At 38.4% G+C, this 27,237-nt stretch overlaps 7 protein-coding genes and 1 long non-coding RNA gene across 15 annotated transcripts; 4 read left to right on the top strand and 4 right to left on the bottom strand.

Annotated features, from left to right (window-relative positions):
- Positions 1-4: 4 nt before the first annotated feature.
- LOC104814660 lies at positions 5-3,516 on the bottom strand. 2 transcript variants are annotated; one of them, XM_019202597.1, is made up of 11 exons: positions 3,177-3,515; positions 1,940-2,410; positions 1,709-1,807; positions 1,481-1,581; positions 1,319-1,390; positions 1,063-1,153; positions 825-905; positions 681-743; positions 480-602; positions 347-385; positions 5-274 (listed from the first exon to the last, which is right to left on the bottom strand). In XM_019202597.1, exons 2-11 carry the CDS (start codon positions 2,327-2,329, stop codon positions 143-145), a joined length of 1,191 nt encoding a protein of 396 aa, XP_019058142.1. In that variant the 5' UTR covers positions 2,330-2,410; positions 3,177-3,515; the 3' UTR covers positions 5-142. The 2 variants fall into 2 exon arrangements, with proteins under 2 accessions (XP_019058142.1, XP_019058143.1); XM_019202598.1 differs by lacking the exon at positions 1,319-1,390 and having other exon boundaries at positions 3,177-3,516.
- A 2,296-nt stretch (positions 3,517-5,812) lies between these two features.
- On the top strand, positions 5,813-7,057 carry LOC104814719 (aspartyl protease UND-like; the record flags this gene model as incomplete). The annotated part of the gene is made up of 1 exon (XM_010542892.2): positions 5,813-7,057. A coding segment is annotated over one exon (1,245 nt), but the record flags the coding sequence as incomplete, so codon positions are not given.
- A 250-nt stretch (positions 7,058-7,307) lies between these two features.
- Positions 7,308-8,628, top strand: LOC104814718 (aspartyl protease UND-like). The gene has a single exon (XM_010542891.2). It carries the CDS (start codon positions 7,308-7,310, stop codon positions 8,598-8,600), a length of 1,293 nt encoding a protein of 430 aa, XP_010541193.1. The 3' UTR covers positions 8,601-8,628.
- Positions 8,629-9,298: 670 nt separating this feature from the next.
- Positions 9,299-14,142, bottom strand: LOC104814659 (subtilisin-like protease SBT2.6). 4 transcript variants are annotated; one of them, XM_010542821.2, is made up of 11 exons: positions 13,845-14,142; positions 12,843-13,029; positions 12,536-12,680; positions 12,053-12,447; positions 11,839-11,934; positions 11,693-11,765; positions 11,199-11,484; positions 10,757-11,082; positions 10,389-10,656; positions 10,016-10,297; positions 9,299-9,914 (listed from the first exon to the last, which is right to left on the bottom strand). In XM_010542821.2, exons 2-11 carry the CDS (start codon positions 13,007-13,009, stop codon positions 9,505-9,507), a joined length of 2,448 nt encoding a protein of 815 aa, XP_010541123.1. In that variant the 5' UTR covers positions 13,010-13,029; positions 13,845-14,142; the 3' UTR covers positions 9,299-9,504. The 4 variants fall into 4 exon arrangements, with proteins under 4 accessions (XP_010541123.1, XP_010541122.2, XP_010541124.1 ...); XM_010542820.2 differs by lacking the exon at positions 13,845-14,142 and adding an exon at positions 13,412-13,427; XM_010542822.1 differs by lacking the exon at positions 13,845-14,142 and adding an exon at positions 13,122-13,372.
- A 4,963-nt stretch (positions 14,143-19,105) lies between these two features.
- On the bottom strand, positions 19,106-20,592 carry LOC104814658. Of its 2 annotated transcripts, none has more exons than XM_019202603.1 (2): positions 20,196-20,592; positions 19,106-19,356 (listed from the first exon to the last, which is right to left on the bottom strand). In XM_019202603.1, exon 1 carries the CDS (start codon positions 20,508-20,510, stop codon positions 20,238-20,240), a length of 273 nt encoding a protein of 90 aa, XP_019058148.1. In that variant the 5' UTR covers positions 20,511-20,592; the 3' UTR covers positions 19,106-19,356; positions 20,196-20,237. The 2 variants fall into 2 exon arrangements, with proteins under 2 accessions (XP_019058148.1, XP_019058147.1); XM_019202602.1 differs by having other exon boundaries at positions 20,233-20,592.
- Positions 20,593-20,955: 363 nt separating this feature from the next.
- Positions 20,956-22,902, top strand: LOC104814655. 3 transcript variants are annotated; one of them, XR_771957.1, is made up of 4 exons: positions 20,956-21,382; positions 21,520-21,677; positions 22,354-22,433; positions 22,570-22,902. XR_771957.1 is itself a non-coding variant. In XM_010542817.1 (3 exons), exons 1-2 carry the CDS (start codon positions 20,974-20,976, stop codon positions 21,630-21,632), a joined length of 522 nt encoding a protein of 173 aa, XP_010541119.1. In that variant the 5' UTR covers positions 20,956-20,973; the 3' UTR covers positions 21,633-21,677; positions 22,354-22,902. The 3 variants fall into 3 exon arrangements, 2 of the variants coding, with proteins under 2 accessions (XP_010541119.1, XP_010541118.1); XM_010542817.1 differs by having other exon boundaries at positions 22,354-22,902; XM_010542816.1 differs by lacking the exons at positions 22,354-22,433; positions 22,570-22,902 and adding an exon at positions 21,850-22,214.
- Positions 22,793-27,225, bottom strand: LOC104814657 (putative leucine-rich repeat receptor-like protein kinase At2g19210). The gene is made up of 13 exons (XM_010542818.1): positions 27,059-27,225; positions 26,413-26,959; positions 25,851-26,332; positions 25,639-25,777; positions 25,454-25,525; positions 25,307-25,378; positions 25,130-25,210; positions 24,879-25,042; positions 24,571-24,782; positions 24,350-24,476; positions 24,186-24,248; positions 23,903-24,092; positions 22,793-23,343 (listed from the first exon to the last, which is right to left on the bottom strand). Exons 1-13 carry the CDS (start codon positions 27,195-27,197, stop codon positions 22,935-22,937), a joined length of 2,697 nt encoding a protein of 898 aa, XP_010541120.1. The 5' UTR covers positions 27,198-27,225; the 3' UTR covers positions 22,793-22,934.
- Positions 23,352-23,954, top strand: LOC104814656. Its single transcript, XR_771958.1, has 3 exons — positions 23,352-23,595; positions 23,682-23,777; positions 23,864-23,954. It is a non-coding gene; the product is annotated as an uncharacterized LOC104814656 (long non-coding RNA).
- Positions 27,226-27,237: the final 12 nt, after the last annotated feature.

The following is a 27,237-nucleotide window of genomic DNA, read 5'->3' as shown; positions in this document are numbered from 1 at the left end:
TCCGAGTTGCATCTTTCTTTAAAGGGCTCTTCCATACACATACGCCTCAAAGCTTTAGCTGATTCCGGGTTTTTGGAATAACCGCACGCTTCGATCGAAGAATTCACGTCGGGAAAATCCGCACTAGTCGTTGTATCTATCGCTATGCAATGCTCGTGTAGTTCGAGAAGAGATCCAAGAGCTTATCGAGCGTATCCGGGTGGAATTTCCGCCCGAACAAGTAGCAAGGTCTCTTAATCCCGTTCCACAGGCAAGGCGATCGTATTTCTCCCCCCTGATTTGTATATCCATCCATAAGAAACCGACCCCCCGAGAAACGATTGAAAAGTAGAGAAAAAATGCATACCTTCCCGTCGCTCGATACATGTGAGTTTGTATCAACAGACTGCATATGAAGAAAATGATATAACGGTTAACACCGTTAGAAATGCCTCCGGGATGGAATAGACATTGTAAAGAGATAAAATCTTTGACGATACCGTGATGTCCTTAAGGAGCTCGTGCGTAATATCCTCGGGCATGTATGTTTTTGGATGCCACTTTCTCTCGGACCAATCAACGTGAGTTACAGTCCAGTTAGAAATGCCCCCGGGATCGAGCATCTGATAATCGATAACCCGGAAATCTATTATGATATCAAAACATTCACTTTCTTGTAGAAGCAAGGAAAGGACACTCACATGGAAAAAAGTTGGCAAATAATGTTCATCAGCAATGCAGTTCTTGTTACCCTCTACACCTGGCTGAAGAGAATCGAGGCCTTACGATTATTCTTTTTAAGTTCATTTCAATGATCTACAATCCCAGTATTTAGATGAACTCACCCGGCAGTAATCCCGGAATTTCGAATAGTAAAGACCGTCAGCCATAACTATCACGGCGTGTTGACGCTTCATGGTGAACCACTGCACACGAGTGTAGATAATATAGCCTAAAGCCATTCAAGAACAAAGAACCGGGAAAAAGTGTTTCTCATAACACCATACGCTTTCACGATGATCTCGAGAATTTTCCCGAGCAAGAGAAAAGCATTTATACAGGATCGAAGATGATATGTTTTACCTGCGCCCCCTTCCGAAAATACTTCTTTGGAATTTCCGGCAACATGTGATCCATATGCCTGCCTGATCCATGTGGACCGGGATCTTCAAAGCTGAAGAGAAGAAGTAAGCATATTATTCAGAGAAAGGAATTGAACTAAAAAAACCCGTTCTGATATTCGATCAAACCAAATCCATAATGAGATAGAAACTGAATTTTAAGGAAAAAAAAGGTTCGGGATAAGAAAACGAAGTTTAACGAATGAGTTCATTGTTACCAGTCAACAAAGCTGATATTGGTGTACATCAGATGGTCGTAAATGTACTGAAAACTTCGAAGCGGTACGCAACTGCAAAATCCAAAACAATTCAATACCGATCGAGCAAAAGAAAACTAAAACTAGTCGATGAGAACGAGGTTGTAACGATTAAGAACCCACCTGTCTGAAAGCAAAACAAACTGCTGGTTCTCGGGATCTTTGAGAGCACTTGCTAACAACCGTCTCTCAGCATCAATCATCGATATTCTTCCCCATACCACCTTCGAATTTATAAAAACAAAATACAATCATCTGTTATAATCAAGTCATATTCCAAAAGTATTACATAAAACGAAAGATTCATCCACAACTAAAAGCAATTAGACACAATGCAAATGAAAAACATACCTCGTCACTGCGTATCTCACGGTTAACAAAGTACCGGCTGGCATGAACTGGCCTTGCCCTTGATGCATGGATATAAACTGAGAATTTCCCTTCATGGCCCTGTGAGTGTAGAAGAAAAAGCTCACACAAAGCTAATAAATTACAAAGTTTCATATCGTGGAATCATATGTAAGGAATCGTTCGTAATCGGGGAAACTCTCATGCATTTTCTGAAGGAAAGTGAGCACCCACCTGGAAAAATCTGTCCCAAAGCATCTCTAAAGGCAAAGAACCCGGAGTCAAGAACATGAATGCAATCTTAGAGGTCTTCCCTTTAACCGGGGGAGAATCCAAAATCTCCCTAATCACTACACGGGATGCAATTTCCTCGTCTGAATATTGCCTCGGTGAAGGCGGAAGCCAATCGGCCAGAGCCTTACACCCTCTCGAAGAGATCATCATGTGACAAGCAGCTTTACTGTGATGGGGATACATATAACCAAATATGAAGAACATGCTAACCAGTGAAACCGCTGCAATGATCCATATTGGCCTCCTTCCATGAGAAGAACGGTAACGAGCTCCATTCAAAGATTGCATATCACCTAAACTGCCTAGACGCCAACCCTTCATCGGCCTCATCTCATCAGAATCTCATACCTTTACACAGTCTCGAAATTCTGTAACAACGAAGACAGGCCAACAACTTGAACAGATCAAATCCTGGAAGATACAAAAAATGAAACCCATAAGCCATGATCACATTACATCTGTACAGATCCAAAGATACAGGGGAGAGAGAGAGATGGATAAGAGAATGGAAGATGACTCCATAAACAAAAGCAGATCAAGATGTCAGAAAAGGAAAAAAATTAACAGAACAGATTGCCAGATTTTGATGTAATTTGTGCTTGAAACATTCAAAGGCAACCCAACATCAGAAGCCAAACTCAATTTGACTGCCTTGACCCTTGAGGAAGAAAACTTTCACGGTTCCTTTCCCAGAGTGGGAATCAAAATCTTACCTTTTTCCCTCACAAATTGCGTTTTGTTTACCATTATCGGGAACATGAACATAACCAAACAATTCAAGAAAGAAAAAACAATTATGAATTCAAAATTTCTGATTAGCCCAATCACCAAGTTCTACTCATCTAAAGCCATGGGAAGTCAAACCAGCTTCCAGGCTCCATAGAAAACAAACCCAAACGCAATTGCTTCTGTACAGATATACAAGTCATGTGCGTGGGGAAATTTTCCCGGAAAACCCGTCCAATTTCCCGTAAAATTGCCATTATAGAACGAGATCACACAAGATCGAATATTGCTTACCACTTAAAGAGTGTCAGCATCTGAACCACGATCCGATCAATTCCCAGCTAATCCCATCATCCGAGCAGTAATCAAAAAATCGAAATTTATCACCGAAATACCCAAATGGTTTCACGCGTCGACGTGAAGAAACGTCAAGAAGTAGCGAAAAGTGTACCTGAGGTTTCAATATACCCAGATCGTATCTCTGTCTGAGGAATCCAGGATTCCAATCCCTTGTTTGTTTCCCGTCAAAGATCCAGGGAAAATCAGACAAAAACCAATCCTTGACAATCAAAGACCTCAGTGCTGCGTATTCATCCGGACGTATACATTGCCCTGCGAATACGTATAAATGTATAGATACGCATGTATACGTCTCTCCCTCGGCAGTTTCGATTCTCTTCTGTAATTCGTATCGAAGGATTCGTTTTTCTCCCTCTTCTGATCTCTCTCTCTCTCTCTCTCTCTCTCTGATACGAAGAGAATGCCTGAAACAGAGAAGAAGAAGAAGACGGAAGAAGAAAAGCCTGTTCGGTTGAAACAGAAGCAAATTTTGAGGCAGAGATTAATATTTAATATTGCCGTGTTTGAAAAAATTAATGATTAGAGGATTAAGGGCACTAATTGTTTTAGTTATTAATTGTTTCTTCTGATTTGGGTCTGTTAAAGATTTATTTATATCTATATATATATATATATATATATATGGATTTTCTTATCAAAATCAAAATTCTATAAATATTTATATATATAACATTTATCACTTTCTCCACCCGACAAAGAAAAACGTGCATGTTGTTAGTGATAAGATTAGATATAAAAATGGATTGGGACATCTAAGTATCTTTGGATCTGAATAATCTTAACCCTTTCTCGAATCCAAAAATTAACTTGTTGGAATTTCTAAATTGATAAATTATTTTTATAAAATATGTTTCCTCATTCAAATAATCATAAAGCTCTTCTGCCTCCCAATGCTGTGCCATTCCTGGTGCGTTTATTACATGAACTAATTTAAAGACTGCTTACACTTGCTTTTGTTTAATAAGTTTTATTTCTTTTTTTGTTAAAGAAGTTTTATTTCCTTAATATACTTTTTTATGATGATAAAGTTATGGTTCTTTGATCTAATATATCTTTTACGATGTTATATGTTTTTTTTTATAAGTTTGGAATTTGAAATTAATAAAATATTGTATCCTCTGTCAATCAATAAAAAAAAGGGATTATGATATGACAAAAATCTATTTTTATTATTGTAAAAAAATCAGAAATAACATTATAATCGCAACCAAAAAGAATTTTACTTCAGAGATCGTGCAACCCATTTGTTCGATGTCTTGGTCAATCCCCAAGCTCCATTTGCTATTAGATGATTTTTTTCATTATTTATGATTAAAAACACTCATTATCTCATTTAGTCGAGAAGACTCGCATATACATCGACAATTCACCAAGTCAACAACATACATACATACATACATACATACATACATACATACATACATACATACATACATACATGCATACATGGGATAATAATTGATCACATGATGGGCATGTGACTGGGTAATGGATTAAGTCCCTCTAAACCAGATTAGCGAGAGAATCATTTGATCCAACGTGTTGCTTATTGCTTAATCATGTGACGGAAGCTCACTAATTATTGATGCCAAAACTAGGGCTATTAAAAAGCCTTGATCAATTGATTTAGTTGTTTAATTTGCTCATGGAACATTGGATCTGATCCAATAATTAATTTTATACATAAATATTTGTCTTATAAATATGTGATAATTTATTTTATAGGAAACAGAACTTTTTTGGGTGATTGAATCAAACAGCGATTGCAAACCATAACATAACACTTTTCATTTGGATTTTGTGATTTAATAATTTGAACAGATAGGCTTCCCGTTTACGTGGAGGCCCAAAAATAGTAACTAATAAAGGCCCATTAAGGCCCACAAATAGGGCAGTCAGAAAGCGTGTAAAGAATCTTAACAGTTAAATTGAATAATAAAATATTTGTAAGGACTTTTAATCATATAACACTGGATCTTAATGACAGCAAGAAATCCATCATTAAATAACACCATATTTTATTCTATTTTTATTTGAACCCTTTAATAAAACACACACAATAAGTTTGATATCAAGAATTTTAATGATATATTAATGCAATTACTAAAAGTTAAAATAAAATGCTCTTATTTGACCACTAATTACTAAACGATATTTTTTTTATAAAAAAAAAATCAGATAAAATATTAAATTTTGAAAATGTGTGATATTACATATTTTAATTCACAACAATCGATGTTATAAAATGACATGACCAACCGAAAGAAATGACAAAATTGACATGTCATGAACACATAATAGTCACATAAAAATAAAAAATAAAAGAAAAAACAACATATAACTCATATAAACACACACATATATAATTATATATATATATATATATAGAGAGAGAGAGAGAGAGACAAATGTACACAAACATATACCCGTATACATGCTGATCCTGTGTAATATACATATATATATATACACACATACATCTAACATACATGATACATTTAAGTATATATACATATATATATACACACACACAGAGAGATAGTCATACATGTGTTTTTGTCGTACCAGTTTCATACAAAGAAAAAGTCCAACTGGTAAAAAAGTGATAAAAAAAATAATAAAGGCAAGGTTTTCACACAAAGAGAACACTTCTTTCCTTCCCCTCTTGCAAAAAAAAAAAGAAAAAAAAAATGCTGCACATATATAGAGGCATGATCCCAAAAGTAAACCCTTCTTCCATCTCCAATGGCTTTAAAATCGCCTCTTCTCCTCCTTTTGCTCTTCTCTCTGAAGCTCATACATTACTCAAAGCCACAGACTGATTACTTGCGCAGCAAGGCAACTTCTATATCTGGTCTAGGTTACTTGCATTCCAAGGCAACTCCTGCAACTATTATCTCACGCGTCACTCCTTTCCCCAACCAGTCAGCGTTCTTGGCGAATATCTCCGTAGGCGATCCACCGATCTCGCAGTTACTGCTTGTCGACACTGGCAGCGATCTCACGTGGATTCAGTGCCTTCCCTGCAAATGTTACCCTCAGACCATTCCCTTCTTCAACCCTTCCAACTCTTTAACTTACCGAAATTCTTCCTGCGAATCTGCACCTCACGCCATGCCGCAACTGGTTTATGACCCTGAAGCCGAAATTTGCAGATACTATCTTGAATACCAAGACCAGACAAGTACAGGAGGCGTTCTTGCCATGGAGAAACTGACATTCCGTACGGCTGACGGTGGGTTAGCCTCGATACCAGACGTGGTTTTCGGTTGTGGGCATGACAACTCCGGTTCTTACAACTTGTACAGCGGCGTGCTCGGTTTAGGACCAGGTAGATTCTCTGTAGTCAAGAAGTTTGGTTCGAGATTCTCCTATTGTTTTGGAACCCTAACCGATCTGAACTACCATCACAACATCTTGATCCTCGGGGAAGGCGCGGTAATGGATGGGGATCCGACCCCTTTAGAGATATTCGAAGATCGTTACTACCTTAACCTCCAAGCAATCAGCGTCGGAGAAAAACAACTTGAGATGGATCCCGACGTTTTCGAAAGAACCCGTTTCGGTTCAGGTACAGTCATCGATACGGGATGCTCGGTGACGATTCTGGTAAGAGAAGCATACGAAACCCTAGCTCGAGAAATCGATTTCCTTCTAAACGAGATACTCGAGCGATCTGATGAGTGGGACACGTATTTGAATCCGTGCTACAGAGGGAAGGTTGAACGCGATCTGGTAGGGTTTCCGGTCGTGACGTTGCATTTTGCGCAAGGAGCGGATTTAGCATTGGATACGGGAAGCTTGTTCGTCAACAATGGCGGCGATGAATTCTGCATGGCTGTGAGTGTTAATATGCACGACGATATGAGCGTTATAGGCGCTTCAGCTCAGCAGAGTTATAACGTCGGTTTCGATCTTAAAGCTATGGAGGTTTATTTCCAGAGGATAGATTGCGAGCTCCTCGACCATTGAGACAGCTTCAAGATATGGAAAGATTCATAGTATTGAAATTCAAAGATTCCAACTTTAGATTCTTTAAAGAAGGGTTTTTTTATAAAAAATAATTATAAAGGGTTTAATTAAGATTCGTTCAAAGAGAAAAAGTCCGGTTGGTTCAGCTCATACAAAGAAAGCCTCTTGATGATGTAGAAGGTTCACACAAAGAAAACACTTCTCACCTCTCTTACAAAAAGGGTTTCGACTCACACAGCTTCCGTCACAGATGGCTTCAACAACATCGCCTTTTCGATTCGTCTTTCTCTTCTCAGTCATCGGTCTCGTGTCCACGTCAGCTCCACGTCTTTCTCTGAAGCTCGTACCTTCAAATCCGATACATGCTCTGCAGATTCCAGAGGGAAGGACTGATTACTTGCGTGTCAAGGCAAACCCTAGTTCCTCCCACCCTGGTTACTTGGGAGACAAGGAAACTCCCAAAACCGTCAATTCGCGAGTTATTCCTTTCCCGGGTGTATCATGGTTCTTGGCAAACATCTCCATAGGCGAACCTCCGCTCTCTCAGCTATTTCTCATCGACACGGGCAGCGATCTCACGTGGTTGCAGTGCCTTCCCTGCAAATGTTACCCTCAAACCATTCCTTTTTACAGCCCTTCTAAATCATCCTCTTACCGAAATGCATCCTGCGAATCCGTACCAAGCGCCATGCCACAAGTTATTTACGATTCGGAAGCTGGAATCTGCAGATATTTTCTGAAATACATGGACAGAACCAGTACCAGAGGAGTTCTTGCAGAGGAGAAGCTCACATTTCAGACAACCGACGAAGGGCTTGCCTCTGTATCCGACATGGTTATCGGATGCGGACATGAGAACTACGATTCCTACAACTTGTTCAGCGGCGTGCTCGGTCTAGGACCAGGTACATTCTCGATCGTGAAGCGTTTCGGCTCGAGGTTCTCCTACTGTTTCGGAGCCCTAACCGACCCGAGTTACCTTCACAACGTCCTGATCCTCGGAGATGGCGCGATACTCGAGGGGGACCCGACCCGTGTCGAGATTTCCGACGACCAGTACTTTGTTAATCTCGAAGGAATCAGCATCGGAGAAAAAGATCTCGATATAGAACCGGAGATTTTCAAAAGGAACCGGTACGGATCCGGTACGATCATCGATACAGGCTGTTCCGTGACGATTCTCGAGAGGATAACGTACGAGAATATCGTGTGGGAGGTGAATCTCCTCTTAGACGGGGTGATAGAGAGAGCAGAGGGATACGACACGTACACGAAGCCGTGCTTCAAGGGGAGAGTGGAGAGAGATCTGCTAGGGTTTCCGGTGGTGAGGCTGCGGTTCGAGGGAGGAGCGGAATTAGGGTTAGATGCGGAGAGCTTGTTCGTCGGGAATGGAAGCGATGAATTCTGCTTGGCCCTGAGGATGAATCTGAGCGATGATAGGAACGTTATCGGAGCTTCTGCTCAACAGAAATACAACGTAGGGTTTGATCTTGACGACAACAAGGTTTATTTCCAAAGGATCGACTGTGAGCTTCTCTACTGATTTTTTTTTTTAAAAAAAAAACGTGTGAATTTTTTTCATGGGCCCAGGATGGGCCCATCTGGCCCATTATATATATATATATATTTTTTTTTTCTGTTTTTTTTAATTCCTATGAAAATTGATTTCCATTTCTTTCTGAAGGATATAATAGTTTTGATATAAATGTTTCGGAGAAAAAGAAAACCGAAGGTACGAAATTACTATGTAAATCTTAAAGAGGAAAGAAATGGGGAGGGAAAAAATGGTGAGAATTGAGGGGGGAATGCTGTTTAGATATTTAATTTTAATAAAATAAAATTAGAATTGTTTGAGAACTTAATTATTTATCGAAGGGTTTTTTAATCTTCAAGTATAATAGCCAATTTGGTTAAAATTGGAATAACATATATCAATAACCAAACCGAATTAGATATAATAAATTGAATACTTATAGGTTTTATAAAACAAAAAATCCAAACCGAATAAAAATAAATAAATATCCAAAAAAATCTTTAAAAATAAATATTATCATCAATAAAAATCGAATCCAAATAAAAATAGAACCAAATTCATTATAAATAACTATAAGTCTATAACTAATCTGAAACCGAAATAACCAAAATTAGAATATAACCGAATTAAAATGTGAAATGTCCACCCCTAGTTACACTAAAGTTTCTTTGTCAATAAAAAAAACAAAGACTTGAAAAGCCTTCATATAGTGGAGTTTTTATAATTAAAAAAAAACTAAATTATACAAACTACTAATATTCCAACATCATGTGTGAGATTAAGCATTTTCTCAGACAAGACAAAATACATCTCTCTCTCACTAATTACTACTTCACCATCTTATTGCAATATTACAAAGAATAACATTACAAAACCACACATCTCCACAAGATCTGTTCTGTAGGGTTTCCATTCATCGCCTGTGTCCCATTGCAACCACTGGTATCCTCACCTTATGCCCTCTGCTTCCTTTCAACGTCACTTGTCCGAAACTGTAATCTCCCGTCACCGTCCTCACCGTCAGAGTCACCGAGAACTTTCTAGAAGCACCTGCTCTCAAAGTCATGGCCGGAGGGCTTACTTCAATGGCGATGGAAGGTTGCATCCTAGCTGTAATGGTGAACGTTTCTTCCTCCTCTGCAACGTTAGTTACTCTCCTGGTCACGGTTATGGTTCGAACCAAATGGGAGATGGCTATGGAAGGAGAGTTGAAGTTGGAAGGATGCTTCATGCTGTAGTCGCATGCTCTGTTCGTGTAGTTCCTTATCTCGTGAGCGTCGATTCCCGGGGTTGTGCACAAGAACCCGAGATAATCCTCGTAACCTTTGATGGGTCAAGAATATTTCAAATCAATATCGATCAAATCCCTCGGGTTTTTTTGACGTATGGTTCGAACACAATGGATAGAAGAATGATAAGAATACCTGCATCGAAAATGAGACCGGGATCTAGAGCAGCTCGGGGATTGACATGACCGCTTCCATAGTCAAAAGGTGTGGCTTTGATAAGCCTAACGACCTCTGTCTCGGAATATTGCTGGGCCTGAAGAGGTCTTCCTCCTCTGTCTATGGTTGTCGAGGTTGTCATCAGAGCTGATTTAATGGCAGCAGGGCTCCATTGAGGATGCTTCTGCTTCACAAGTGCAGCTATCCCGGCTATGTGTGGTGCTGCCATGCTAGTTCCCGATATCATCGCAAATCCTTCACCTGCTCGAGCAAATCATTGCCATGAATCCTCGTTATGGGTAAGTTTAGGTTTTGGCATGAAGGATCTTCACCAAGAAATGTGTCTCCTTACCGACATAATTAGCCTCGTCTGTCCCGTTTGGAGACCAAGCAGCCCATATTAGGCAACCAGGAGCAAGAATGTCCGGTTTGAGAAGATCGGCATCTTCAAAGCTGAAATCTTTGGTGTTGGGTCCTCGAGCCGAGAACAATGCCACTTCAGGAGCCGATTTGTGGAGAATCGGGGCCAACCCATCTCCGATGCTTCCAATAGCTTTAAAAGTTTTCACTCTTCCAGTCCAATCCCTTGACGTAGTGACATTGTAGTAATCAATCAAATCCTAAGACGAGAAAACCAATCCAAAAGTTGAGAACGAGGCTATGATTGAGAGTATAAACTATAAGAAACAGTGGCTATATAGCCCATCAAAAATGTGTTACCGTTGACTTAGAGACTTCCGTAATGAGGATGCCCGGAATGGGGGAAGGGACGGGATCGAATTTCGTTCCCGGGGAAACGTTTTCAACAACGAGAACAAAGCCAACAGCCCCGAGATGCTTGGCAGTCTCAGCAACCTTCTTAATGGAAGCTGTTCCGACAACAAAGTTGAAAGAATACCCGCAAAGAAGAATGTTACCCTCGATCAATCTCTTGTTCAAGACTTCCGGCCTCTGGCAATCTGCAGGACTGAACTTCGCAGCAGAAGAATCAAGGGCAACATCATTTGCAGCAACCATAGTGTATGAACGATGAGGATGAGTAGAAGCTGCAGCAAAAAAAAACATAATTGATTCACTGATATGCCAATGAGAAACCATTATGAATCTATCGTTGTATACATGAACATTAATGGATTCAGACTAGAAGAAATCGAAAACATACGAGACAGTCCGATCCCCGGCAACATTTTTCCGTTTCCTAAGGTCAGATGGTTTTTGTATCGGCGGTCATCAATGGCAGCAGCTACAGTAGTTATCCAAGGGCTGTAAGAAACCAAAGTTTTCGGGAATGGCCCCCCGTTTCCAGCAGCTTGGGCAACAAAAACACCAGCCTTTACAGCCCCGAGAAGTGTAGCATCAAATGGATTCAAGAACGTTGTCTTCGTAGTAGCTGGCGGACTATTTGGACCAACTGAGAGGCTCAGGATATCAACTCCATCGTGAACAGCCTGCCCCGAAAAACACATTTGTTGAATTTATCAAATCGATTAGGAATTTCTAGATTAATATTTATGGGTATCTATCCATTACAGAGGAAATTTAGCGGGATCATTCGAACACGGACATAAAAGGAGATCAAGTTACAGAATGAAGATAGTATATGATTTTATCTTAATGCCAATATACCAAGACAGAAAACAACAATTATTTTACTACCTGATCAATTGCAGCAACCACATCGGCTACAAAACCTCCAAACAATCGGTAGAGAGCCTTGTAAACAGCAATCCTGCAAAAAAAAACAGGTTGGAAGACGGGGAAGCGAACATACATAAAACAGCCGCGTTCTTTCATCAACTAACCTCGCCCGAGGTGCCATCCCACTTGCTTTACCAAATTCGTAGCCATGCAATCTCACCGGGATACCATTGTTTCCGGCTGCTATAGCTGCTGTATGACTGATCAACCAGTAGTAAGTATAAGTTCCATTATCTTGCAGACGATTTTCATCATCTCTGGAGCAATAAGGAAGTTGTCAAGAGAAAAAAAAGTGGTAGTGAGACTATGAATACCAACCTTCCATGGCCGTCACCATCCATTGGAGAAGCATAATCGATATCCGGGTTAAAAGCTCCAGCTGCTTTTGCGGCTTCAGCAAAGTGCTGAGCTCCTATGATCTTCCCATTGCAGAAGCTCTTCTTGGTATTAGGATCATCTTCACATTTCCCTTTGTAACTGGAAAGAGGGCCATAAGGTGCAGTGTGATGAGAAGCAAAACTTGGGTGGTGCGGATGAATCCCGGAGTCAACAAACCCGATCACGATGTCTTCTCCCGCCCTATCATAACCCCCACCGGTTGGCCAAACATCGGTTGGCAGCCCTAAAAACTCCGGTGTATGAGTGGTGAGTTTCCTTACTTTCCAATCTCTGTCCACAGATTTCACACCGGGGGAACGTCGAAGTGTTTCTGCCTACTAATACGGAGGAATAGAGTAAGGAAACAAGAATCTAACAGAGAAAGGAATCGGTAGAGAGAGATCATCTCAAAATCGGTTTCACCTGTTCAGGTGTAATGTGAGCAGCAAATCCATTTATGAGGTGCTTATAGCTGTAGAGCTTTTTGTATGTTCCTTCCTGAAAGAGCATTCCAAGAAGCATATCGTGTTTCTTCTCAAGGTGACGTGCATAGGATGTCACCAATTCACTGTAAAAAACCATTATATCACGAATACCGATCCAACAATCGACATACAGAAAGATGTAGCCATACCAATCAATGCTAAACAAGAGCAGAGAAACCATGTTACAATGTTTTTTTCAGGCAAACTTTACTATTCCAGCCATTACGAAGAAACTACCGAGTTACCTAGTTGTATCAATCTTCTCATCAGATTCAAGAGCAGTGGCTTCAAACCCATTTTCTCCACCTCTGTAGCTTATGATTGGATCTCCATCCACTGTCACAATGTAAACCTCTGCTTTCACAGTGACAATGACTGCTAAAAAGACCAGAATCTTAAACCCGATTTCCATCTCAATCCTTACAGAGTAATCTGCAGCATCAAAACCAAATGAAACACATTGGCATCAACAAAAAAACAGTGACATCAAACAATGGAAACTATCAATCAGTACATAAACATACTCAAAAGATGCCACCGATCAATTACTCAAACCCAATAACTTAATATTGGCCTCTTTTCTAAGGAAAATAATTTAGCTTTCAAACAAAATGTGGACAGCCAATGATCAAACTAAAGTTAAGAGACATCAGAACCATCTCTGTCCAAGGCTTTCAGGCTTCAAAAGCCAACCCAAGACATCGAACCAGAGATTGATACTGTCTACCAAAGGAGATAATGGAGATTATTTTTTTATCGAAACACCAAGATAGAGGAAGACTAAGATGACAAATGAAAAAAAAAAAAAACTCAACTTTCTCGTGGTTTTCCCTAATTTTCTCAGCAACCAAACACATGAAACTGCCGACTAACTCCAAGACAAGAACTTGAAAACACCATCGCCGCTCGGAGACAAAAAAAAGAAAAGACATGGGTAAATAAACTTACTCCGAAGAAATTAACCTAGAAACACATCAGACAACACAAGAAAGTCCTTATCTCCCTATAAACCCATATATAGAAACCAATGCAATAAACACAGTTGCAAACTGCTGGCAATCAACTATGTACAAAAAACAAATAAATTAATCAAACGTGAATCAAAATCTTGAGAAAAAGAAAAAAATACCCACTTTCTCAAATGAACCAAGCAAGGAATAACCAACGAAAAAAAAGGAGAAAACTTGTCGAAAGGGTCGGATAAAGTAAAGCCCAAGAACAAAAGCGAACAATGGGTTCGAACTTACAGCGATTCACGAAACGAATCGGAAGTGGATTCACGGAAAAGGAAGCTTTGCGACGAAACTGAGAGAAAACGATCGAATCAATCGCACGAAATCACATTTGCAGAAGGATAAGAGAACTCGATGATCAGAAAATGGGTAGATCTCTAATCAAGTGATTAAGAAACCCTTCGAAACTGGGTTTTTTTTGTAGGAGAGAGATCCGAAACGGATCAAACATACAAGAGTAGGGGAAAGGGAAGAGGGAAGAAGAAATGGAGATTTTACTGAGATTCAGTGAGAGAGAGAGAGTGAGTGTGTGGATTTGGAGTGGAGGTAGTTAGGGTTTTCTTTTTTTTCTTTTTTTTACTTAATTACTCTATTTTAATTATTTTCAGTGTCAAGCAGACAACGAACCGAAAATGATGGAGGTCCCATTTTTTATATTTTCTAATTATATCCTTATAATATAATATAATATTATTTTATAACAGTAGACGTAGAGTGGTGAAAATATAAACATTATAAAATAATACTTTTTTTTTGTTTAAAACATTATAAAATAATACTTACGTTATAACGTATATTTTTTTTGTATCATACTGTCCATGAAAATAATACTGCAGTACAAATTATGTCCAAAATTGGAGACAAACATTTTCATTTCTAGGCAATAATATATACATTTATATAGAACTAAAATATAAATGTTTCACATTGCACATTAAAATTACTAAATATTGATCGGATTTCTTATGAAATATTCGATTTTTAATAGTTTCAATAAATAATTTGGACATATAGATTTAATACACTATACATGTCCGAAGGTGGGAGGAGAGAGAGAGAGTTCGCGCGGAAGAAGCTGTCCGACAGTTCGGGTGAAATGACGATATTACCCTTCTAGGAGCTTTGCGACTCGTGACTCGTGATTCGTGACTGGTGTGTGATTCATGGTAACTAATGGTACACAGGAGCAGATGCGGAAATTAATGCTACGAGTAAAAGCTTAAATCTGATTTCCATTGATTTCCATTGGATTTCACTTTTTACTTATATTATAATAGAATTTGATTTAAAAATGACGTGAGTATATTTTTAAAAATTAAATGAGCATAAAAATATTCGAAAAAATTGAATAAAACCGAAACTATTTCAAAAAAATAAGTATTTTCATTGTAAAAATTAAATACAGGTAAAAAAAATCTATATAATTTTTTCAAAGTCGAAAGTTTCGATTCAAAATATAAGTGAATCAAATGGTAAATAAATGGTAATATAATATTTGATGTTGAGGGATGGAGTGTATATGCAAATGGTAATGCATACTAGTATGATATATGTTATTAGAAATGTGAATGGTGACATGTATGCAGGGTGAATTTATATGTTATATTACTGGAACTAATCAAAGATATAATCATTCTAGTTAACAAAATCTAAATTACATAAAATTAGAAGAAAAAAATTACAAAGGAAGGTTGAGTCCAAGGAGAGAGAAGGGAAAAAGGAATGTTGACTTAATTGATCAAAAGGTGAAAAGGTTAAAATATTAAAATTTCATAATTTGAGGGCCAATGTAGACTAATTATTATGTTTGATTAAAATTTCCTTTATGTCAATCATAAAATTAAAACGCGTCTTTCATCAAACATCATAATTAATCCACATACAGTTTTAAGTGTTTTCTTTATAAACTATTTGAAAAAAAAAAATCTATAAACAACTCTCAACTTGTAAACTTTTTCAACCAAAATCATAAAATTGCATTTTCTTTTCAAACCCTAAACCTACTTTTTCACTAAACACACGTACTCATATGTATATGTAATATTTGGTATGTTAAATATTAATAGATTATATGATTTTTAAAAACATTAAAAAGTACTTTTTATATATCGATGTAATTTTTCATGGCAAACACGTTTAAACAATTAATACTCAAGCAAGAGGGGACTCAATGCATTTTTTTCCTTATACGTATTAGGTATTAGATAGTAAACATAAGGAATAAACCCATAAAAATTTCCGAATTTAAGAATTGGTGAAAAGTAAATTCCTAAACTAGTAGATTGGAATAATAATTTTCGAATTTGAGAAATATAAAAATATAAATTCCGAACTTAAGAAAATGGTGTCATGACAAACTTTGATCAATATTGACTAATTAAAGCGTCAGATATTATCATAAATATGTCAGATTTTTTGCCATATATGCAAAACCGAAAATATTAAATGAGTTTTAATGAATCAGAAAAAATCGGGTTTTAATTAACCGGATCAACTCGGGTAAAAAATCTACTATTCATCATCTTTTTCTATTAAGCTCATTTTATAATTTAGGGATTGGAAGTATGTGAGCGTTCTGATTATCATCTGAAATCACATGTGAGGAGTGTTCCCACAAAACATGTCGTGTAGCTCTAACACATCATGTGTCGTGAGCGACATTTCTCTATGTCCAAAAAAAAAAAAGAATGATTCCTCCACACCAACAAAAAAAAATTGTTCCTATTATAAATGATATGGTTCTTAACAACAAAAAAATGACATGGTTATTTCAAGAAAATGAGACAAACCCATTATTATAAAAAATTTAAGATATAAATATATATACGGCCTTCAATAGTTGGAGTTTTTAGAATTTTTAGAATCAAAAAACTAAAAAAATTATCATTCAAGTTTTCACAAAATTACTTTTCATAAAAACTTGAAAAGCCATTTTAGTGAAAAAATCAAAGAAAAATCAAAAACTATTTTTTTTATTTTTCAAATATTATAGAATCCAAAAATCAAAAACCAAAAACTAAGGTCTTTAATGACATTGGTTTTTATTTTGGGTTTTTGGCTTTAGTTTTTGGTGTTTAGTTTTTGATTTTTGACTTTTGGATTTTATAAGATTGTAAATCTAAAAAAATGTGGTTTTTGGTTTTTAGTTGATTTTTTCCATAAAGTAGATTTCCGGGTTTTTAGAAAAACCAAATTTACAAAAACTTGATTGTCGGTTTTTTCAGTTTTTAAAATCCAAAAACTCCGAAAACCACTCCTGATTTCTAAAAACCAAAATTCAAAAACTAAAACTAAAAACCCAAAATAAAATTCATCCCGATTCAAAGCCTACATCTTTATAAGAATTAAGAAAAATGGAAAGCCATGAAACTAAATCCAAAAACTAGATATTAAAACTGTAACGTACAAAACTAGTCGATTTGACATTGATGAAAAAGTAAAAAATGCGTTATTACTTCTCCGTCGTTACGTGAATTATATATTAGATATAATATGATGTAATCCTAATTACAAGTGAATTTATAATATTACTATTTATTTGTCAGCATTAATTAATTTGTAATTATATCAATCAGAGGGGTTTTTTTTTATTGCCCTTAGATTGTGGGAACGCCTATCGATTTTGCGAAAATGACTTTCCAGTACCTTTCGGTTATAAAGGGACAAATTTTATTTTGTCTTTGCGTGAAGTGTCGTCAAATACTTTTCATGACTTATTATTTAAGAAAAAAATAGATAATATTTTTATGGAATGAAATGAACTAATTTGTACAACAGGAAAACTATTAAATTAATTTGTCATGAATAATTCTTAAATTCATGTAGAAATCGATATATTATATATAGATTGAATCCGAGTTAAAATATCGCAATGTTCATGTTTTTTTCCCTTTCATCCTTTCTTATTCTCTCATTTCATATAAAGATTTCTTATAGTTTTATTTTAAATTAAACACGATTATCCATAAAAAAAAATTAGAGAAAATTGAGTTTAAAGATAATAAAAACAAATCCAACTAACTCCAATTGTTTTTGTTTATATAGTTTAGTTTAATTTGATTTTAAAATAATAAGTGCTCAATTTAATTTGAGTTGGGCTATAAATGGTCTGGATCATTTTTGTCAATTTCTGGGACCCAAGTCGTTAGAAACTCTAGTCGGCCCGAGTAAGGCCCAAATAAATTAATAAAATAGTTTTCTAAAGCAAGGTTAGTTAAAGTTGGACTAGATACCAATATTACCAAATATCTAAATCCGAGGCTTTAGGATTTAATTAGGACGGTTAATTTAGTTAATACCCACGAATAACACACCCCAAATTAAATCAGATTCAGTATAAAAATCAAGCGGTTATGATTTTATTAAAACCGAATACAAAAATTAAAAACCGAATATTTCTTTGAAAAAAATGTTAAAAAATCGAATCGAGACCAAACCGAATTCAATATAAAATCCGAACTGAAATAAGTGAACTCGAATATTAATAAGAGATTAATAAGAGATTTATAAGACAAAGGAGTGAAGGTTTAAAATATGGATTCAAATTTGGATCGTTCAACTGGTAAAACAGTTGTGGAAAACGTTTGTCCCAAGCATTCACCCATACTTTTTTTTAATATCTGGTTTGACTTTAGTTCATGATACTTAATTACGAAAAAAAGTTTCAAAAGATGGAATCAAGATCGTTGTGCTACAGAGGGTGCCTCTGCCTCCTTCGTTTAAATTAGATCTCTACCTATCCAATGTTAGCTCATTTTAGGGATGGACGTGTCGAGATTCGATTCAGAATTTTATCATTCGATTCGTAAAGGTTTATTTGATATTCTAAAATTTATACCAAATCAATAGCATATATTATTCGGTTCGATTCGGTTTCGGTTTTTGTTAAAAAAATTTAGATTTTCTTAAGAAAATTTCGGATTTTTGAGAATTTTATAAAATTTGGTTATGTTCATCATCAACATCAACATCGCCTTAATCCCAAGTTTATTTGGGATCGGCCGCATGGATTATTCGTTTACACTCATTTCGGTTTTGCGTCAATTCTTTCGGAATATCATTCCTAATTACACGTTTCCAAATAAACCTAGGCCTACACTTCCTATTCTCTTCACCTCATCCCCATACTCTCCACTTTTCTAACCGGCACATCTATCGACCTATTTTGTACATGTCTATACCTATTATTCATATTTTCTTTCTAATAGTCTCATTCCTAATTCTATTCCTAATTCTATCTATCTTTGTGTGTCCATACATCCATCTCAACATTGTCATTTCGATCACACTCATTTTAGACATATATTGTACTTTCGCTTCTATAAAATTTGGTTATGTTCGATTCCGAAAAATTCGCTTTTATAAATATACCGTTCAAAAAATTTGAATGATACGGTTCAAAAAAATACCGAGATTTTTTATTTGATATGGTTTTGTTCTGGGGAATCGAACCGAAACATCCACCGAGTTTGGATTTAGCTAAATTAATAAAAGAATTGGACATATAGTAGTAAGCAATGGCAGATCAAGGAATGTTTGTTATCTGCTATGAACTGCTACTATATGACAATTGCCATATGCAATGGAAAGAGTCTCGTTTGTTTATAAATCGTGCTTCATTTATTGTGTATGAAAATGCAATTCATGACAAAGGGTTTTCTGGTCAACAAGATCCAAGAATTTCGGGGGGGAAACCCATCCAGCAACACAATCTTCACCACTGAACTGAAGAAAGATTTCACCACACCTGCACAATAGACAAAACCAATGAGCAGCATTAGTAAAGATTGAATTGCTCAATTCTTGGCAAGGAGACGAGAGTCGGAGTCATGTCCCGAGCCGAGAGAAATCATCTAAAATGTGTTGATGAATAATACAGAGGTAGAAAGATCAACTATCCTAGTCTTACCGTCTACAATGACCAATGCAAATGCAAAATATTTAAAAACAAGAATGCAGCTGCAAAAATTAAACCGCCGAAATATCACATCTTGCAACAGAACATCATGAAACAGACGAGAAGAAATTGATCCAAAAATCATTACAGCATATGCTCTAGACAGACCAATCTAAGAAACGAAAGATATACAGCAGTAGCTATTAGCTAAGAAATCAAGCCCCATAACCTTCTATGATCAAACACTCGGAGATATCCAGAAATCAAATTCCTTTACATTACTTCAAGACCCCATGCTTCCACTATACATTGCAGATAAGCACGGTATGAAATTATGAAATCCTTCCCAATCAGAAGTTGCAATCAAACCCTTTACACCAAGCAAACAAACTGGTTTCTTCATAAAGACAGACACTTTGATTGTACAGGCAGAAACTATTGCACTATCTCACCAATAGGTTTCAACAACATGAATCCCCAAATCACCATATATGGGCTGCGAAATCGCAGTGGACATAACGCACTTAATCATCGATACTACAATCATCAACATGATTAACTGTCCTGAATTTGGATCACCAAGTATCACACAGTAACACCACCAAAACGAATACTCAAAGGACCGTCGACCAATTCCAACAGGAAAAAAAACTATCACCCAATAGAGGAAATTTGAATCGATCCTTAACTCAAATCATCGGAAATGAACAGATCGAACCAATTCACCCGCATCAGTGGCCACCATGCTCCTTGGCATGCTGCTGATGCTCGAGGCGGCGACGCTCGTGGGGAAGAGCGACAAGGTACGAGAGGATCATGCCGCCGAAGCAGACATGAAGGAGAGGATCGACGGAGCTGGTCTGAATGTACTTGTCGTTGTAATTGTCGAGCCCTCTCTTCACAGAGTTCTTCACGTTCTCAATCGTGAACCCCGACTTGAAGTAGCTCGGAAGCTCCTTCAATTTCTTCCCCTTGATCTCACTGTACACCTTCCTCATCGCCATCGTCGTCCCTTTCTTCGTTTCGGATTCGCAGAAACGAGAGAAATCGTACAAACCCTAATTTCCTTGATAAATGGCTCCGATCGAGAAGAATGCGGAAATTGATAATACTGTGCAACTCCAAGGGTTATTATTCTTTTAAACGGGTCGGAGCCCCACAGCCACGCTATGGAACCAACTAATGTCGATTAATTAATAACTAAATTCTTCTTTTTTCAAATAAAATAACAATCAAAATAATTGATTAAAAGAATAATCTGTAGCAAAATTTTTAATTTTCTTACAACTTTTTGTTATTTTAATCCGGATTCGGGTCGGATCCTACCCGGGAACCGGCAATATGATTCGGATCGTGTTGAGACCCGTTTCAGCTTCACCGACTTCCTTGTCAGCCGGCCTTGGAAACCACCGTATAAATACAGATCTCCCGTTCTCTCTCTCACCTCCCCTTCCTTCTCTCGAAACAATGTCCCGATTGCTCTCCAAAATCGTAATCCCCCGCGGTAGATTCCTCCCCCTTCGTTTCCCGGCTCCGGCGCCGGCGAGCGAGGCTTTCTTCCGCCGTCGTTTCTCGTCGGAGCCCCAATTCGTCGAGATCGACCTAGATTCTTCATCGTCGTCTTCGCAGGCGGAGGCAAGAGCCGAGTTCATCAAGGAGCTCAACGACATGGTTCGGAGGCTCATCGTGCACAAGTCGACTCCCGATTGGCTCCCGTTCATCCCCGGCTCGTCGTTCTGGGTCCCGCCGTCTCGCAAAACCACCTCGGAGATCGTCGATTTGGTCGACAAGGTGACGAATCGGTTGTCGGAGGAAGAATCCCTCTCGGTCATGTCTCTTCGTGGCTGGCCTAGATCATCGTTCTTCATTCCTTCAGGTACGCGACACCGAGATTTTCAGCCTTCGATTCTCCGAATGATTCACGATTGGCGCAATTTCGCCCAAAAATCCGCCTTGTTGTGATTGTTGCTATGTGTCCATGGTGATAAGTTTGTTATTCGTTTCGAACAATAGATGATTCTGCTCCCACGGAAGAGGTAGAAGCTGATACAGGGTTTAAAATTGCTGAGAATGAGGTGCTAGAGGTGAAGATCGAGCTCCTTCCGAATTCCGATGATGAATCTTAACCCGGAGAAGAAGAAAAGTGATAAACTTTTCCAAGTATACGGCAGGTAAAGCTGTGTTTCCATCGCAAAGAATCGTCTTTTATTTGTCCACATGACAATGCAGTTGAATCTCGGGGTTTGGCATGATCTGTGCCATTAACTAGAACTGTTTATGATAGTTTCATCTCGTGCTAGTGCCAATGAAATCAACTTCTAATCCATGAATATATACATACAGGATGGGGGAAAAAGAAATGAGGACTGTTTCGGAAGAAATTGATCCTGATTCCACAAGGAATTGATGTACATAAAGATGCAATGCTCAGAGTTATACGATCAAGATCTTTGGCTGACTTATGCATTGTGATTTTATTTAAGCTCCAGACAATGGTTTGCAGATGTCTGCCGCCTTTCGCCAGACTTTGCAACAGTGCTCTAATAATTTTATACTTGTAAAGATTGTGCTTCACATTGTTATATCTTTTCCTTCAATCTTGCCCATTGTTTTCTCAAAGATTAATAGAAATTATTCTTCTTATCACATCAGGACCCGTAGAAACTTAGATCCGGGGAAATGGATAATAAACTGGTCCTTGTTTCTTAGAATCTTCTGATGTGTGATCTTTTGACGAATACGATCATGGTTTCTCGAGTGTGATCCCGAACTGTCTTCTTGAATCTTGATATTTCATTGCTCTGCTTATGATGTGTTTTACTGTAATGGCTTCTCATTTCTTTGTAGATGCAGGTAAGATTAGCGAGAACTGAAGGGTTTGATGCGTGGTGACATCAGTTCGGACAGGTATTGGCAAAGTTAAACTGGTTTGTTGTCTTTGTGTAAAAATAAATCGGATTTGTTCGTATCATGCATGTGCTCGTAGGCAAAGTTCAGGACTTTTTTCCATTGGTTAACGAGTTTAATCTTCTTTTTTGTTATAATTTTGTCTTGTGGAATCAGTACTTACAGTCCATAATGATCGGCGGTATCAAATGGAGGATCAATATGGTGGAGTTCAACATCGGATCCTTCATAGAATCATCTCCCATTCCTCTTCTGCTGTGTCAAAATCTCCTGTTTCCAGTCCCGGGATTCGGTATCGCATTCTGTTTTTCTCCTCTATAACGAATAAACCCAATTTTGGAAACTCGAAGAATCGGAGATTAAAAGAACGATCGGATCATTCCAGCTTCAACAACACATTTCAATTCGATATGTTAATGTTACAAAACAAACAGATTGGAGATTGTTCTTCATCACTACATTTTATTCAATCACACATGAAATTCTCTCTGTTTTTTTTTTCAGAGTAATATAAGATAAACTTACCTTGGCTGAGGAGCCATTACCGAGTCCAGATTCATCGACATCATCTTGGTAGGTTCCCTTCCATCAGTCCCTTTGTTCTTGTGACCTGACATTTTGCCTACACTCTCTTTGAGCACCATCACGACCTGACTCATTGTCGGCCTTTGCTTCGAACTCTGAGACGCCGAGGCCAAAGCTATTTCTATGATCTTCCATGCCGAGCTGGCTTCGAACCCGTCTCCTAGACGCGGATCGACGATGCTTCTGATGTCCCCTTTCGCTAGCATTGACCCGACTCGATCACTTATGTGTGTGCTCTCGTTTCTCGAACGCGAAATCACCCTTTGCCCAGTGACCACTTCCAGTAGAACCACCCCGAAGCTGTAAACATCACTCTTCTCGCTCAGTTGTTGTGTCGCGTGGTACCTGTTTCCACATATCAGATGTATCATCATGTCAGTTTAGGTGTTAAAACCTGGTAAACGCTGATTCTCGGGTACTCCGTACTCGGAATGTGAGTACTCAGTGAATGAAATCGAGTTTTCGTGCATGGGTGGAGCAAGACGAGGAATCTAGACCGTGGGTTCAGGTTTTGCCGTTGCATGACGGGTTCTACGCGAGTACTCGTCAAAGTGCAAAATGATATTTATACCCTAATGTTTTAGGGTAATTACAAGGGTAATATATATGTATATTTTCGTGCAAAATTATCGTTATATATCTATAATACTCTCGGGTAGATATAAAGTTTCGCGTTTTCGCAGGATTGGGGTGACTGCGAGTACCTAAATCTCGTGAAATCGAGATCGAGATAGTTCGATCATGAAACTTGTGAGGGCGAGGTATACCCAAAAACTCAGGTACCCAATTCTCGTTCACTCCTATCATAATCTGTGATCATATAATGAAACAAGAACTAGTCTTAGCTAATTTCGTTTTTTCGTAGTTTCGAGAATAATAACCATAACTGACTAGCAACGCTTACTCGGGATCTAAGTAGCCGATAGTTCCCGCAACAACGGTCGCTACTTGGGTGCCACCTTCCAATGGGAAACTTCTAGATAAGCCAAAGTCGGCAATCTTTGCCTGGAGTTTTCCGTTCAGTAAGATGTTTGCCGGCTTCACATCTCTGTGGACTATCGGAGGCTTACATCCGTCGTGGAGATACTCGAGCCCTGTTTCCTCGAAAACATCCGTTTATTTTCGTTTCGAAAGAAGTCACACGAGAAAGAATATTTCAAGATTGTATTCAGGAAAGATCCAAGAACCTTGTGCCGCGTCTAGTGATATCCGCAACCTCTCTTCCCAGCTCAAGATATGTTGCTTTATACCTTCATCCGGAAAGATAAAAGCTAAGCGTAAGTCCGAGGTCTCGTATCTTAGAAAAAAAAAGACGACGATCTGATTCATACAGAATTTTTTCGGGACTGACCTGACAAGTAGTCGCCTAAGGTGCCATTAGCCATGAATTCATAGATAAGCGCCATATGATTGCCTTCATTGCAGTAACCTATAAGAGAGGTTAAGTTCCTGTGATGAACCCTCAGGAGAAGCTCGACCTGACGGTGAAATGAAAGTGTCGGCCTTAATTCCGAGACATTATCGATCAGAAAAAAGGAAACGGCTCTTGAAGAAAAGAACAAAAGAATAAACCTCGGCTCGGAACTCTTTGTACCCTTGAGTCGACTTTTGAGACAGAACCTTAACAGCAACTTCATTGCCATCTAACACTCCGTGGTACACTTTCCCGAAACCTCCTTCTCCGAGAATTCGCTCGAAGTTGTTAGTTAGTTTCATGACTTCCGAGAATTTGTAGTATCGCCTTGTTGTGTCTAGTGGCCCTGTCTTGACGCCGCCATTCTCGCCTGTTAAGGATCTCGAGAGAAGGTTCTGTCATTACAAACAGATGATATGTCCTTTATTACCTGAGACAACTCTCGACAGTTTCCAGATCTTCTTACCTCTTGGTAATCGTTTCTTGAAAACCCACCAGAGAAATAAGGCGGCGAAAAGTACGAGAAGTCCTGCAATGGATGCTACTAACGGGATTACGTATACGTTTTTCCTCTTCTTCTTCGCCTTTTGACATGAAGCATCCGCACAAAGGTCCGGATTTCCACTGATTCTTGAAACAAGAACATTGGAAAAGGTTAGGAGGAACCTGACATGAATCTTGTTGTGATCTGTAATGAGATTTGGAAAAGGACCTAACCTTAACAATAACGATCCATCGTTTGATCTTTCTTGTAGCTTCAGTGGAATCGAGCCTGTCAACTTGTTTCCTTCAAGGTTTCTTGCAAAGAAAATAGGAACAGAAGATGTATAATAAAGGACATATTTAACATGAAAATGTAACTATTTTTACGCCCGGCTGTCGGGAATGACTTACAACTCTTTCAGGTTCGTTAAATCCGCGAGGAAATCCGGAACCTTTCCGGTTAAACTATTGTTCGATAAATCCCTGTTAAAAACGATGTTTCACCATGTCAGTTCTCTGAAACGGTTGCAGAGTTCATATTTAACATGAAATACCGACAGTTTTGTGATCGTTGTCAGGTTCGAGAAGGCGGAATCTATTTCTCCGGTGAGTCCACTGTAAAATAGATCCCTGCAAATGGCGAAATCCCCATTGTTGTGAAACAAGGACATATATAGATACATACATACGCATATATATAAGACAGAACATATATATAACCTCTACATAGGACAAATACTTACAGTGAAATGATCCTCGGAGGTTCGTTATCCGAGTAGCTACAGTTAATTCCGTCCCACGGATAGTTCACTGGAGCACATGGATCTCCCATCCAACTCTTCTTCACTCCATACTTGGACTTGATCTTCATAACGGCATCAACTAAAGAACATGGAAATGATATAATTTACACATTTCAAGTCGAAATCTCTGTTTCGGAAACTAAAACCCTTACCATCTTGCTGATCAGTCGATAACTGAAGGAACTCGTTCACCTGATATCTCTCGATAGCGTTAATGATGGGAGGAAGAGTTGATTTATCGGTTCTTCTGAGGTAAAACTCGATGCTTTCTCCACTCACGGGTTTCTCGGTGAAAAGCGTATCGGTATACAGATACCTTGGAGTGAATGTATCGTTAACCATTAACGGGGTTTCACCCAAAAAGATCCTGAATTCTCGGGTTTCGTTTCTTGGAAGTTCTTCGACTTCAGCAAAGTGCATATACACGTAGAACTTCCACTTTGGATCTTCAGGTTCCCAGTAGAGACCGATGTCCTGACTGGCGTTAAGCGGTGTAGTTGCAGTGCTCATTATAACCCGAGCGGGCTGGAACCCGTTATTGTTGTTCGGATCTATAACGAGCGATGTATTCAAGACTCTATGATTCGAAAACCTCGACGGCATCCATATACGATCATACACGTCGTCTTTGTACCTGCAGGAATCAGATAACGTAAAACCAGCAACAGAAAACGATCAAGAACTCGTTGTCGTAAACATAAAAAGGGCATTCACCTGACGGGAACATCGCCGATTGCACCCAAATCCAATCTCCGAGACAGCATTAGGGCTTGATAAGGAGTCGCATACGTATTGTTCTTCAAGAGCCTGAGCTCCAACACAGACAGAAATGGCGTTCCTTTGCCTTTATCAACGAGACATATATAAACATTGTCTGAACCAAGAGTGTAGATTATCTCCTTGGTTACTACAGAAGTCACGTTGTCCAAAACGACAGAATCCCATAGATTGACTCCGAGATACAGATCGAACTCGGGAGATATTCCCAAACCGTCGTAGTTTCCGTACATGAAACGGGTACGGATCAAGTACTTGAATCCTTTCCCTCGCGGAGGCTGAACGTCGTAACAGTTCCGCTTACCTTCGGGGAAAGATCTGACACTGTAGAACTGTCTCTCGACATTGCTCGCCCGAAACTGAACCGAAATGTTCTTGCTTGTTCCAGACTCGACAAACCCTGAATCCGAAACGTACTTTATGTCGGTTTTCTCGTCGTTATAGCTCGAGCCATCGGGTATTCCGCAATCTATACTGACAAAACCTGAGTAGAAGAAACATAGAAGCAAAGATCAAACAACCTCATAAGAAAAACAGTTCCAAAAGATCTGGAAGTTGTTACAGAAAGGAGAGTTTGGTCTACCGGATTGGTCTTGAGCATGAACAGAAGAAACCACAAGAAACAAGGTTACGAATGAAATGGAGATGGGAAGAGACATTATCAGAAAAAAAAAAAAACTCGTGTTCTTGATCAGTTCCTCATGAGCTTTATCTTCATACATACATATACATATATATGTATGTATACCAGAAGGAGAAAGG

Source organism: Tarenaya hassleriana, unplaced genomic scaffold, assembly GCF_000463585.1.
Source record: "Tarenaya hassleriana unplaced genomic scaffold, ASM46358v1 Cleome21, whole genome shotgun sequence".
Classification (NCBI taxonomy): domain Eukaryota; kingdom Viridiplantae; phylum Streptophyta; class Magnoliopsida; order Brassicales; family Cleomaceae; genus Tarenaya; species Tarenaya hassleriana.
Note: the sequence above shows the minus strand (reverse complement) of the source record. Positions and strands in the feature narration are given on the sequence as shown.